The 12,378-nt window shown below is 43.9% G+C and overlaps 1 protein-coding gene and 1 non-coding gene across 2 annotated transcripts; both read left to right on the forward strand.

The window, feature by feature from the left end:
• The first annotated feature begins 557 nt into the window (after positions 1–557).
• Positions 558–9,873, forward strand: si:ch211-197l9.2 (uncharacterized). Its single transcript, XM_068333336.1, has 9 exons — positions 558–1,338; positions 2,279–2,503; positions 3,367–3,525; positions 5,376–5,447; positions 5,548–6,690; positions 6,770–6,895; positions 7,777–7,826; positions 7,923–9,072; positions 9,233–9,873. The coding sequence occupies exons 1-9, from the start codon at positions 733–735 to the stop codon at positions 9,389–9,391; spliced, it is 3,690 nt and encodes a 1,229-aa protein (XP_068189437.1). The 5' UTR covers positions 558–732; the 3' UTR covers positions 9,392–9,873.
• A 2,227-nt stretch (positions 9,874–12,100) lies between these two features.
• On the forward strand, positions 12,101–12,172 carry trnae-cuc (transfer RNA glutamic acid (anticodon CUC)). Its single transcript has one exon. It is a non-coding gene; the product is annotated as a tRNA-Glu (tRNA).
• Positions 12,173–12,378: the final 206 nt, after the last annotated feature.

A 12,378-nucleotide genomic window follows, 5' to 3' on the forward strand; every position in this document is an offset into this window, starting at 1 on the left:
TGGAGATATGAATGAATGAATGAATGAATGAATGAATGAATGAATGAATGAATGAATGAATGAATGAATGAATGAATGAATGAATGAATGAATGAATGAATGAATGAATGAATGAATGAATGAATGAAAGGTTATACTGTTGTATTAGAGTAGTGTACATAAAATACCCTTCAAAACGTACCTACGGTGTGTTTGATCTTGCGGTATAATTAAACATTTGGAGATTAAATTACTTACATGATTCGTCACATGTAAATGATAGATTTCTAAAACTTAATGACAGATCAGTTTATAGTAACGCATATCGATGATGAACACGCTGTCTGGGAAGACTCTTAAGAACTTAAAAGAAATTGATTAAAAGAAACTGATTTTTATTGCGATAGGGAGGATTTGTGGAAAAATTAAAAATGTACAAATAAAACAGACTGTTTTACTTTTGTAGAGCGTTTTCCGTTAGTGAAAGATGGAAGTGCTTTATTTTGGAAATCAAGGCAGGAAATCTTGTATAAGTCGGAGCATGGTCAGCAACTGTGGCTTATTTTCTGTGCGCACACTTCGGCAAAGTTTCAGTGCGCAGGATGAGGAACGAGCAGAGGGATCTCTCTAGTGAGCTTTAAGTTTGCTGATTTTACATCCTTCAAATATATTCGTTGAAACATTATGAACATTTTGATCTAGAACAGCTGCATACCCGATCTATTTCGTTCATCCGACAGAATAAGAGTCAGGATGAACAGAGACGCAAAGACTGAGCTCCGGAGCCAGAAACAAACCAAGCACCAGAAGATTTCTGCCCAGAAAAGAATGAAGGATCCGCCTTTCAACGATGTCCAAAGTGGCGCAGCTCGGTGTGCTCCTGAGAAGGATGTGAAAACTTCAGGACCGCAAGGAAAACGACATGGGAAAGTATCATCGAGTGCCGCAGTTGAGGGCCAGAGGAGCCCCGGAGCGCACAGAAAACTCTCTGATGCCAGCAACGCCTCAGAGGACCTCAGCAAAGACTCTGGCTGCCTGTCTGGGAAACTGTCCTCCTCAGACAGCAGTTCAGAAATGTCAGATTGCCCATCGGACGGTAGCAAGCACGACTCTCCAAGCTCTGACAATGAATTAAGCTGGATAGACGGGGGAGCTTATCTGAGCCCTGACAGCGGTGGGAAAGGCGGCGGCGCACCGTGCGCAAAGGCGGCTCCAGGCAGCTGCGCTCCTCAGCCTGATGCTACTGGGGGGGCTCTCAGTCTGTTTAACTCTTCTTTTATGGATCTCATGATGGGAGAGACAACCGATGATCTCGTCAGGGAGGTGGAGGATTTAAGATCAGAGAACGAATACTTAAAGGTGGGTTTAACTTCAACTACTGTACTTCTGATTTAAACTAAGTTCACTGAGTTATTTCCGTTCGATTTGATCTCGGTTTTCCTCTGAATTCTCTGAATTGTTTTGGTTGTTGCTTATTTAACCTATGCGATCTATAAGAGGCCAAGAAGCTGATCTTCTGTAAATGCTCCTGTCAGGCTTCATTAGGGACCGGGAGCTGAAGGCTGTCAGGCAACAAACAGAAGTCATTATCACTCATCTGAAGCGTTTTACTCTTGAAATAAATGTGTTAGTGGAAACTAACGAGCTGAAAATTTTTGAAGTAAGCAGCAGATTTTGAGAAGTCCTCAGTCAAAAAACATTGACGCCTGCAATTCCCACAATGCCGCGGGACAGCCTTACATGTATGCTTGCTTCTTTTGAAAACCTTCAGTTTGCAGCATGGCATCTGTTAAACTTGTAGTCTCCAGCCTGGGCTAATACTAACAGAAATGACGTGACTTAAATCCCATTAATAACATTTAATTGTATTTTCCTCTGGAGTCAAGAGAGACGTTTACATCAGAGAGCTCCTGTGATGTTCATCCTGTTTATCATTTAATTTGTTTTAGTCAATAGCTCTTTTATGCAATAGATCACAGTCATCCATCAAGATAAGAATTTTTTTTTTTGTATCTGATTGCATTTATTTATTTGTTGGTCTGCGTTGAAATTTAATGCATATTTTGAGCAGCAGTTATTATTATTATTATTATTATTATTATTACTATTATATAGCTGAGAGAATGCCGATCAAATCTCCAGATTGTGTGACTTAGAATGTTTCAACTATAGTCTAACAGGAAAAGGTTCTAAATTTCTCCTTCATATCAACCAGCTGCACACAAGCAGACTTGAATATATAATCAAATTCAGTCGATGACTTTCCCTCACAGACTCTGTGTTTGTGCTTTTGTGCCAGGATGAAGTCGAGGAGCTTCGCTGTGAGATGCTGGAAATGCGTGACATGTTCCAGGAGGAGGAGGTCTACCAGCTGCAAGACCTGCGTCTGCAGCTGGAGCAGGCCAACAAGACCTGTCGCATCCTCCAGTACCGCCTCCGCAAGGCAGAGCGCCGCAGCATCCGGGTGGCGCAGACCGGACAAGTGGATGGGGAGCTGGTCAGGAGCTTGGAGCATGACATCAAGGTCAGAAGTCTGCCCTTTCCTCCTCCTCCTCCTCCTCCTCCTTCCTGTATGTGTGGTCTTATTAAAACTCACATAAAGCTATAAACAGTCAGAGCTCCACAGCCTAAAGGGCCTTTCAGCTGAATCACTTCTCCTTCTGCTGCCAAAATGAGTTCTGTTCATCCCACAAAAGTGTTGTCTGCCTTCAGCACGCTAACAGTTTGTGTTATTCGTGCAACAGTGAAGAACTGGATTCAGTTGACAGGAGCCTGAGTCACAGAGGCAGTAAAATGTTCTCCTGCTGTTCGTCAGCACTACAGAAAATTTTGTTAGTTTGAAATGTCTTCATCATGCATCCTGTTTATAATTTTGTCGTACCGCGGTGTAATTAAGTGGTGAGCTGTTCTCCGTGAGCAGGGAACATAAAACCTCCGTAATCTGTATCAGAATCCCGGCAGGGCTTTGTTCTGTTGTTAAACGAGACTCCATAGTGGCAGCCAGTCTCTCTTTCTTTGAGTCAGGGTGAACATGGTGGTGTAAAGTTCCCAAAAGCCTCACCCTCTCCCCCCTCACCACCTATAGCCCTCTCATATATTGAATTCCACTCTCAAGCGTTTCCTCGTAAAATCCCTTCGCTTTATCCAAACAATGTGAAGACCAGGGCGACAAAAGAACATCCACAAGTATAACTCTGTGCTGAAGTTTATCTGATCGGAACTAACAGGACCTGGGGAACCTTTCGTATCAGAAAAGTAATAAAATGAATTCATCGAATAAGGTGCAAAATGAGAAAATTCGTAGAAATGAACACAAACAGATGCTTCAGCTCAGCAGCCTGTGGTTTCTAAAGGTTACTGATTCGTTGCTGTTGGCTATGCTTCCAGGTTGCAAAGAGCGTGTCTCTTCGGCTGTACAACGAGCTGGAGGTGGTGCAGAAGAAGAATTCCCAGTTGGAGTGGGAAAATGAGGCGCTACGTGAGAAGACGCAGGAACTGGAAGTGGCCAAGCAGGTCTTACAGGTCGAAGTGGAGAAAGCCAGAGAGGTGCAACATTCAAGTGTCACTTGTGGTTAATAGTTAATTTTTATTTTTTTTAATTCGGCAATTAACTTTGCATATTCATAATTTATAGATTTCAAACATGCGGCTAGAAGAGGTTGAATTCTTACAGTTATTTAAATAGTAGTTTCATTTGTCGTGGAAACTCTTTTTTCTATGTCTTAGAAGATCTTAAATAAAACTTAACCTAAATCTCCACAGAAACGCAAGCCGCCTCCATCCCTCTGGTAGGAATCCTCCTCTAAAATTTCTGTCACTGCACAGCTGCACCCATCCCAGCCAGTTGTCCCCCTCATCCCCAATGTCAAGTGACACATGACCCCGGTGCATGATCAATGATATGAGCTGAGGGTATGGCTAACAGCTGCCCTGCTGCCTGGGCTGGGTGAAGCGGTCTGGTATGCCGCGGCCTGAACTTCAGGCACAGCTGATATTCTCAGCTGAGCGCACACAGAAAAAGGAGAGAGGCTACAACAGATTACAAAAATAGCCTTTCTCTCGCTTTCTGCTTCTATTAAGCTAGGCTAAATCTGGATCAGTGTGTATTATGGAATTCAGTGAGGCTAGTGTTTGCGTCCCGACACACTGACCTACAACCGTTCCTACCCACGCTTTTATCAAACGGAGGCTGCCGCACCCTGACAGTTATTCAATTTCTAGTCCACCTTTTATTCTCACGGCCCCTTCTGCCCCGATGACTCCTGCAATTACGATTGTGCGCTTCAGCGACACGTGTTCAGTTTAATCCAGGATTCGGCACTTTGTCACGAGCTCAGTTTGGCCCACTCATTGGAGACATCTGCTAGGCCCTTTTATCCCAACAAGGAAATCCACTTAGATTACCTAATCTAGAAGCCACAGGGCGCAGCCTAGTTGGTTGTGAAGGATGGTGAACATTTCAGAAACTCACATGACTGAAATCAAAGTGTCCCCAATGATAAATGAAAATTTGTAAAAGTACAAAAACTTCTAAATCAGTATTATTCCTCCAGATCAGAAAATTAAGTTCACTTCCATACATATTTCTTATTTTTACCACACTTGAAGTCACAGAGTAAAATATTCAAACAGCCCATGTGCCCTCTGACCTTGACTTGAAGTGTAACCCATTCCTTATATTTGCCACTTCTAGCTGGTAGAAGATGACTATTATTATCACTGTGACATCCTGTCTCTTGTCTCGGAGCGGGACAAGGGTGCCTGACATAAGCTTGCATTCCTCTCATGCTCAGACGTACAAATACACCCGGTCATGGGATGGGAAGGACTCCGATGGGAGAAAACATTTGCATCCAGTCACACCAGGAGTGGTTGCTGCATTTTAGATATTTCCATCTGAAAAAGATTTGGCGTTTAGGAAATACTGATGTCTTCTTCTTGAGATTTAAATGAGACCATCGATACTTTGCTCATATATGTCCAATAAATATGAAATTATTACTTGCAGCTAGTTAGTTTAACTTAGCAAAAAGGCTAGAAGCAGGGAAATGTTAAATCAAGCTCAAAATGTCCCAAAATCTGCCTTCTAACACCTCTAAAGGAAGGCTTTATCTTGTGTTTAAAATTATTTGTCATAAAGCCTCATAAAAACACAAATTTCATGGTGGAAAAAACAAGATATAAAACTGTAGAGTCAGGGTAGCTCTTTGCTTCAGGCTAGGTATGTAATAGAAGAGAATCAGATCTTCTCATTAAACCCTTCGAAAGAAATGTGGCATTATTCCTTTATTTGTATTTGTATATTGAAGAATGCTACTCTGGCTGTGTCTGATGTCCTCTAAATATTGCTTGTGTTCCATCCCAATGATTGTCTTGGCCATGTTTCCATAAATTAGAGCACTCTGAAGAAGAAAAGCCACCGATCGACTTCCTTCAAGTCTGAGAAGAGGCTCTCTCAACCAATTGAGGTTTGATATGCACTTCATCATGAATAACTGGAGCGTTGTCTGTGTGATTTCTCACTCTTGTGTGAATGATATTCATTGTTGTTTTTTTATGCAAAAATAGGATGACAGCGCCGATCTCAGGTGCCAACTCCACTTTGCCAAAGAGGAATTAGCTCTGATGTGCAAGAAGCTCACCAAGCTGGTATCAGAGAGCGAAGTGATGCGTGAGGAGCTGGTGAAATACCACGCAGCCTACGGCGACATGGACGTTGTCCAATCAACAGTTGGCAAACAAAGCTCTAGCCGCACCAGGGAGGCAGAGGTCAAGGTTCATCTCAAACTGGTGGAAGAGGAGGCAACTCTCCTCAGCCGGCGTATCGTTGAACTGGAGGTAGAAAACCGTGGTCTGCGAGCGGAAATGAGTGACTTGAGGGAGAAAATGGGGAGAGGAGGAGAGGAAGAGGAAGAGAATCGAGAAACGGAGGGAAATCTGTCAGATTCCAAACCGGTCAATGATTTGGGAGGGGGAGGTTTGAAAAATGACAAGGTACAAGGTGAGGCCTCAGATAAAGCTAAAGGCTATGTTGACACATCTTTGCTCGGCAGCCAGTCACAGATGGAGGGGACTGTTACTGCCAATCATATCACTCGAGAAGGTCCTGTTGGGGGTGAGCAAGACCCCTCAGACAGTCCTGAGGGTGATAACCACAAAAATATTAACAGGGATGTGAAAGAAATGACAAAAAAAGACTATGAAACTCTTCAAGCTCTCAGAGATCATTCCTATATTTTGTTGTCAGCCATTCGACTTCTGATGATGCCACCAAAAAATGGCCACTGTTCATCTCCCACACAGGCGTTTGCCTCCCAGACAGACATGGACCTGAATGGAAAGACACAGATATTCTTAGCTGGACCTTTGGACGAGGCTTTGGAGCTTCTCCAGGCCATGCTGTTGGGTTTCATGGATAGGATGGAGATGCTTCTAACAGGAGAAGACTTGGGTAAACTCGCTGTTCACAAAGATGGATGCATTTGGAACTTTGAAGCTCATGATGCGGATGTTCGGAGTAAGCAGGAATGTGCAGAAGACCTCCGCATTACAGAGGTTAAGGACAGAGGAAAACAAATGAGAACAGCGAATTCTTTCCAGTGGGATATCCTGCAGAGCTGCAAGGACCCAAAAATGCGTCTTTCACTGCAGATTTTGTGGATCCTCCATCAGTGGTGTCAAGTTAAAGCTCCAGGGATGGATAGAAAAGAGGTGAAAACTCAAAAGAACTGTATGATTTCTACAGCTAAGGTACATGTCATCAACCTCTGCTTTATGTTTATGTATACAGGGTAAGGAGAAAACCACATCTGCATCCGTGCTTCAGGGATTGTTGCAGGACCTTGTTGCAGAGCTTCGGGATGAGCACACTGTAGTGGATGGTGAGGCGAAGGTCAACCGGGGCGAGGCAGCCGAGGTGAGGCTGGGGTTTACCCCCCGGGCGTTTGTCCCTCCCGCTGTGTTTGAAGCTGTGCAATACAACGGGTCGTCCTGTGGATGATCTGTCTCTCTGGCCTCACGTCCTCCTGGAGTTCAACAGGCATCATGAAGAGACTCCAGATGCCAGAGTATTGAGGCTAATCTCTTGGAGAGGCTTCAGCCAAACATGGCAGACATATTCAAATCTGCTGCATGAAAACACTGACCGACCCCCTACACAGTCGACACCTGATGCATGACTTTAATTCATAAAGTTCGGTTCCTAAATTCTACCTGCTTGGTCGCATGCAAAAGACGTTTATCATACTAAAAAGAACTTTAATCGAATGTTTGACTCGGTGCTGCTGAAATATCGCCACAGCATGACTCCAGATCAGCTTTGAAGGGCCGGATTTTTTTCTTTGCTAGTTGTTTTTCCTCCTTATTTCACCAGCTAGACTGTAATCCCTCCTTTCCTCAGAGGCACAATTTGTTTGACATGAAAAACAAGGTCTTACAGCCTTGCTAGCAGCTCTGTGATACTGAAGGCTATGAGCCAACTGCTATGTCAATATTTGCTGATACTACGTGTCAGAGTTATCATCATTTCTGTGTGTCTGGCTTGTAACTAGCTTTGATGTTGACATACAAGCTGTAACCACGACATCTACAAGAGAGTTTTAACAGGATAGCTGGAGTGTTAATGTGGGTAGCATACTGGCTTGCTTTAGTAGACGTTAAAGTAATGAATTGAAGGTTTGACCTGAAGAAAACTCAAAGGATCACCAAAATTATTACAATTCACTCTTTCATGGTGAAAGATTTGCATCTTGGAGCTATTTTTTTAAAATAATCTTAATTTTCCGTCCTTTCAATCAGACTACCGTCAGCGCTATCTTTCACGATGAGCGACACTCTGCAGCTGACAGGTCAGTGTTTTCTGCGTTCACATCTTAGTCTCATCTCATTCATGAGGTCTCTGAGGTCTTAATTCATGCATTAATTGTTTTTCTAAAAATCGGCAGCCCAAATGGAAGAAGACTCAGGCGACAGTTTCCTCCACGGGGCTGTATGAGGAAGAACTGGTGCTATTTGAGCCATGAGGCTGCCCAGCTGGACCAGGAGGACCCGGTTAAGACGTGGGACCATCTCATCATGCCGCTTAGCTTCCCTGATCTTGACTTTGAGCAGATGTCCCTGGACAGGAGCCACACTGCCCCAGAGAAGTCAGCCTTCCGAATCTACTACAGCCCCCCGTCTGCTCGCAGAGTCCAGCTGGCTCAGCTGAAGCAAAGCCCCGCCGCAGACAGGGATTCCATCAACACGGCCTCTCCTTGGTGCACGCCGCTGACCTCCTTCTCTCAGCTCTATGTGAGCTCCTCAGCCAACCTCAGTGACGACATGAAGGAAATGACCGCCAGCTGGAGGCAGAAGGTTCATGTCGGTTCACAGGAGAAGAGAGGGAAATTACAAGGGAACTGGGTGGATGTTGTCTGCTCAGGTACTCAGACCCACATGAAGCCGCAGATGGTGAGTGTTGGTCTGCAGACAGACGGGACTCCTGAGGCAGCTACTGCAACAACCAGTCCCTCCAAAGTCCTGAGCGCTTCGCTGGTCTCTGCCCGGTCACTGGATGGAGTGGTAGGCAGAGTCGAGAGGGCCAGAGCCTCCACCTCTTCGCCAAAACTATACCGAAGACACTCCAGTTCCAGTGTGTCCTCTCCTCACTCATCGTCCTCCTCAACTTCATCCACCTCAAGAGATCGAGCAATGTGGAACCTGAATCACCAAAGCAACGCCAGCCTCTCATGGACTAAACAAACCAGTCACAGAGGAGGTGCAGGGCAGACTCTCAGTTCTCTGAGCAGCTCCAAGAGTTCCTGTAAACCTGCAAGCACCAACCGTTACGGCATGGTCACGGAGTTCCTACGCAGGGTGAGTGGCCGCACAGACAAACCGGGATCTGACCACAAGACGAAGAGCGGCTTGAAGAACTTGGAAAGGGTTCCGGCGAGGCCTTCATCTGCCCCGCTACAGAGGAACGACAGCGTGACACGGATCGTCAACCAGAGGTTCATGAAGCAGAGAGAGGAGGCCGGCCGCGTTCAGAGAGAGGAGAAGGGGAGCGGTCTGAACCACGGCGTCCGACACCGCCAGAGTACCGTCACAGCAGAGGTGAGCAGAACAAAAAAACCATGTCTGTCTAGAATCTGGAAAAAGAATCTCTGATCTGCTAATTCATGAAAAGTTTAAAGAATCACATTTCTGTTGTTTTCCCGACATTTGAAAGTGTTTCCGTCTAATTTCGGTCATCTCTCTTGATTCTTCTGACCAGGACGGAAACTACGACTGCAGCTCCAGCAGAACCTTGACCTTCTGCTTCGCCCGCTCGTCTCGCTCCACCCAGAGGCACCCATCGAACCAGAGCAAAGCCATCCGGCAGAGATACTCGCCTCCAGCCGGAATGGCGTCAGACTCCCAGATCTGTGAGTGAACAGGAGGAGAAACGGCGGCTATACTGTTACCTCTGGACAGCTGAGTGTGGTCAGAGCCACCAGGCAGGAATGTAAAATGTAATGATTGAAATGGGTGAACTGGTAGACTGTATATGGGTTGTTCATGAGACTCGTGACCTTTATAGCTCGGTGTTGTAATTGGTACAATTTATAAAACTCATCTCTATGGATGGTAAGATTCTGGACTTCCATTGTGAGCTGCAAATTAATTTTTTATTGTCTGTCTTGTATTTTGTAGAGAATAACCTAATGTTTTGTTGAATAAACTTTAAGATCTGATCACCTGTTTTTCTATCTTATTTATTGACATAGCTGTCTTTACAGTCACTCCCTGAAATCACTAGAGTTTATTTAAGCTGCAGAAACGTGTTTACTCTCCAGGCTGTTTTGTCACATGCTCAAAAAAGAAAGTGACTGCTAAGAAGTTAATAAGATAAGAGTTCCTTGTCTGTGAGTAGAATAAATCCTCCCTCTCTCTGTATGTGTGTGTGACTCTTGACTTCACTGTTAATAAGAAGCAGCAACCAACACAGTGGAAGTGCAGCGTCCGTATTACACCTGGATAGGAAATGTTGCCAAGCAGCATGAGGTGGAAGATCAGATGTTCATGGAGCAGATCAGCTTTAAGACTTTGTCTCCCGTTGGCAGCAGCTGACCAGCCATGGTCAAGGACGGTTGGATGAGTCACACAATCACATGGTATTACGTTTCCGCTCAGCAAATGTGTTCATCCTCTGCTGCTATTCAAAACATGAACGACAATATGGGTTACGTCCCAGTGGAGGGCCTTCAATCCACCGTAACCTAGATTCACATTCATGAAAAGGTGCATGCAGTAAATAATCTATTATTAAGTAAGTCTTTCTTATAAGATACAAAAACACCCTAGACCTACTAGGAATCTGACGTTATATTGAAAATAGGTTTGACCCAGAAAAAAATTATTATGCAGGGCCCCCAACCCTCAGGGCCCAAAATGTCCCAGATGGATTATCAGTTGTTTTTAGGTCATTTTAGTAACTTTTTGTCCTGCAAGAAATTTTCACCACTAAATATACAAACATTAAATTTGAAAAATCAGTGTGATCCCTCTGTAACTATTGATGTCAATATAATATAAATCAGATTGAAACTGCATTTACAAGTAATTTTAATAAAAGATACTGTACATTTTAATAAAAGATACAGAGTTGTTAAAATGCACTGCTTAGATTTCTCAGGAGACAGAACTGGAGTATACAACACTTCACATAGGAATTAGTAATTAGAGAAAAAAAAACATTATATGATGTATACAGCTATGACCTTGGATTAGTTGTATAAAAACACTGTGGTTATTGATCTCTCTCTCTCTCTGTCTATTCTCTATGCTGAGAATTGTCATATAACTTGCCCCATATATAAATGAAAAAACCGATTTTAAAATAGAGAAAAGGTTTTTTGACAAAGTGGGTCAAAACATGAGCTGTGAATTTTGTAAATCCCTTGAGCGCATTTAGTTACCCCCCATCACTGCCTCCAGGCACGCAGGAACGCTGTAATACGCTGCAGTACCTAAACTCTCCTGAGGGGCGCTGCAGCTTCAGCGCTGCTCTTCTACTCAGGCGTGTTCCGTCTTAGTGGCGATTGTTGGTTGATGCAAAATCCATTAGCGGAAGTACTGCAGCTGTTTTCTGGTCAAATCTGAATCTAGATGGAGGCTGTTTTCTCCAGATTTGACTCTTATAACTTCGAGGCCGATCAGCGGTTTCAGGAGGGGTTGAAAACTTTTCAAGGAAGCAGCGCGGATGAAAACAAAGCGCTGGACATGAAACTGTTCTTTTACAACAGGTATGTGACACCTGACTTATTTATTTATTAATTTTCATCTGTGAGTGAGCTGTTGTGTAGAATCTATGATGTCTCATATTATTATTATTATTATTATTATTATTATTATTATTATTTGTTAGCACGTTTGATGTTTACACACTTTGTACCCAGTATTTGACTTTACTTACCTTACCTCATGGCTCCCTTCTCAGGTTCGTGGAGCCGATAGACCGGACAGCCTATAAACACTGGACGTCTTCTTCTTGTGTGGTGCAGGTGGGCGATGGACAGCTGGCCCAGAGGACAGGTCCGGATTCAGACTGTCAAATCAGTCAGAATCTGATGGCAGAATCTTCTACAGAGACAAAAGGGACGCAGCTCTCCTTTGCAGAGGTGATGCGACTGGTTCAAGAGGGAGAAGAGGTGCCAGGGGTGACAAAGCTGGATGTAAAAGCATCCAACCAGAGTCCCACTGCTTCTCAGATGGAAAGGATATTAAAACCGTGGGAAGTACAATCAGTTTCTAAGTGAACATTTGCTCTGACGGACACAATGGACTTCAATAAATGAATTTTCAAATTAAGTGGTGATGTTTTACTCAGTATTGAGTAAAAAGGCCTGTTAAAGTATTTTTTGACTTGATCTTTTTTTGGAAGTATTTACTGTACAGATTTGGTTGGTATTTTATAAATTACATGACTGCCAGCGGTTTGTGGGTAAAATTGCTTTTTTCTTGTCCGAAACAAGAAGCATCAGATTAATCTCACCAATGTTTTCAAACTAAAATTTAATATAGTACTTGTGTCAATTCGTTAGGGTTAGGGTTATGAATGGAAAAAGTTTTATACGGAAAAACAAATCGCACTCTCCAGCACTCCCTGGTGGTCTAGTGGTTAGGATTCGGCGCTCTCACCGCCGCGGCCCGGGTTCGATTCCCGGTCAGGGAACAGCACTTTTTGTTATATGGCTCTTCCTTGTATTTAAATTGTAGATTATAGGGGTTTTGTGTTTTGCTACAATTTCAGAAGACGTAAGGCAACAAGTCAGGGGTTTTCGTGGGTGGTCGAGACTCAACACGTCTTCAGATGCCTTCATTCACTTAATCCCAACAACAACGGACAGCATGCCCTGGTTGACCACGTGTAAAGACCCA

Source organism: Antennarius striatus, chromosome 2 (assembly GCF_040054535.1).
Source record: "Antennarius striatus isolate MH-2024 chromosome 2, ASM4005453v1, whole genome shotgun sequence".
Classification (NCBI taxonomy): Eukaryota; Metazoa; Chordata; class Actinopteri; order Lophiiformes; family Antennariidae; genus Antennarius; species Antennarius striatus.

What these genes read in the sequence shown, in the direction of transcription:
- si:ch211-197l9.2 (XM_068333336.1), top strand. Translation starts at nt 733, where the DNA reads ATGAACAGAGACGCAAAGACTGAGCTCCGGAGCCAGAAACAAACCAAG. An exon ending in CAGGGATGGATAGAAAAGAG is followed by an intron (nt 6,691 to 6,769) that starts GTGAAAACTCAA and finishes TTATGTATACAG; the next exon opens with GGTAAGGAGAAAACCACATC. An exon ending in AGAGTACCGTCACAGCAGAG is followed by an intron (nt 9,073 to 9,232) that starts GTGAGCAGAACA and finishes TCTTCTGACCAG; the next exon opens with GACGGAAACTACGACTGCAG.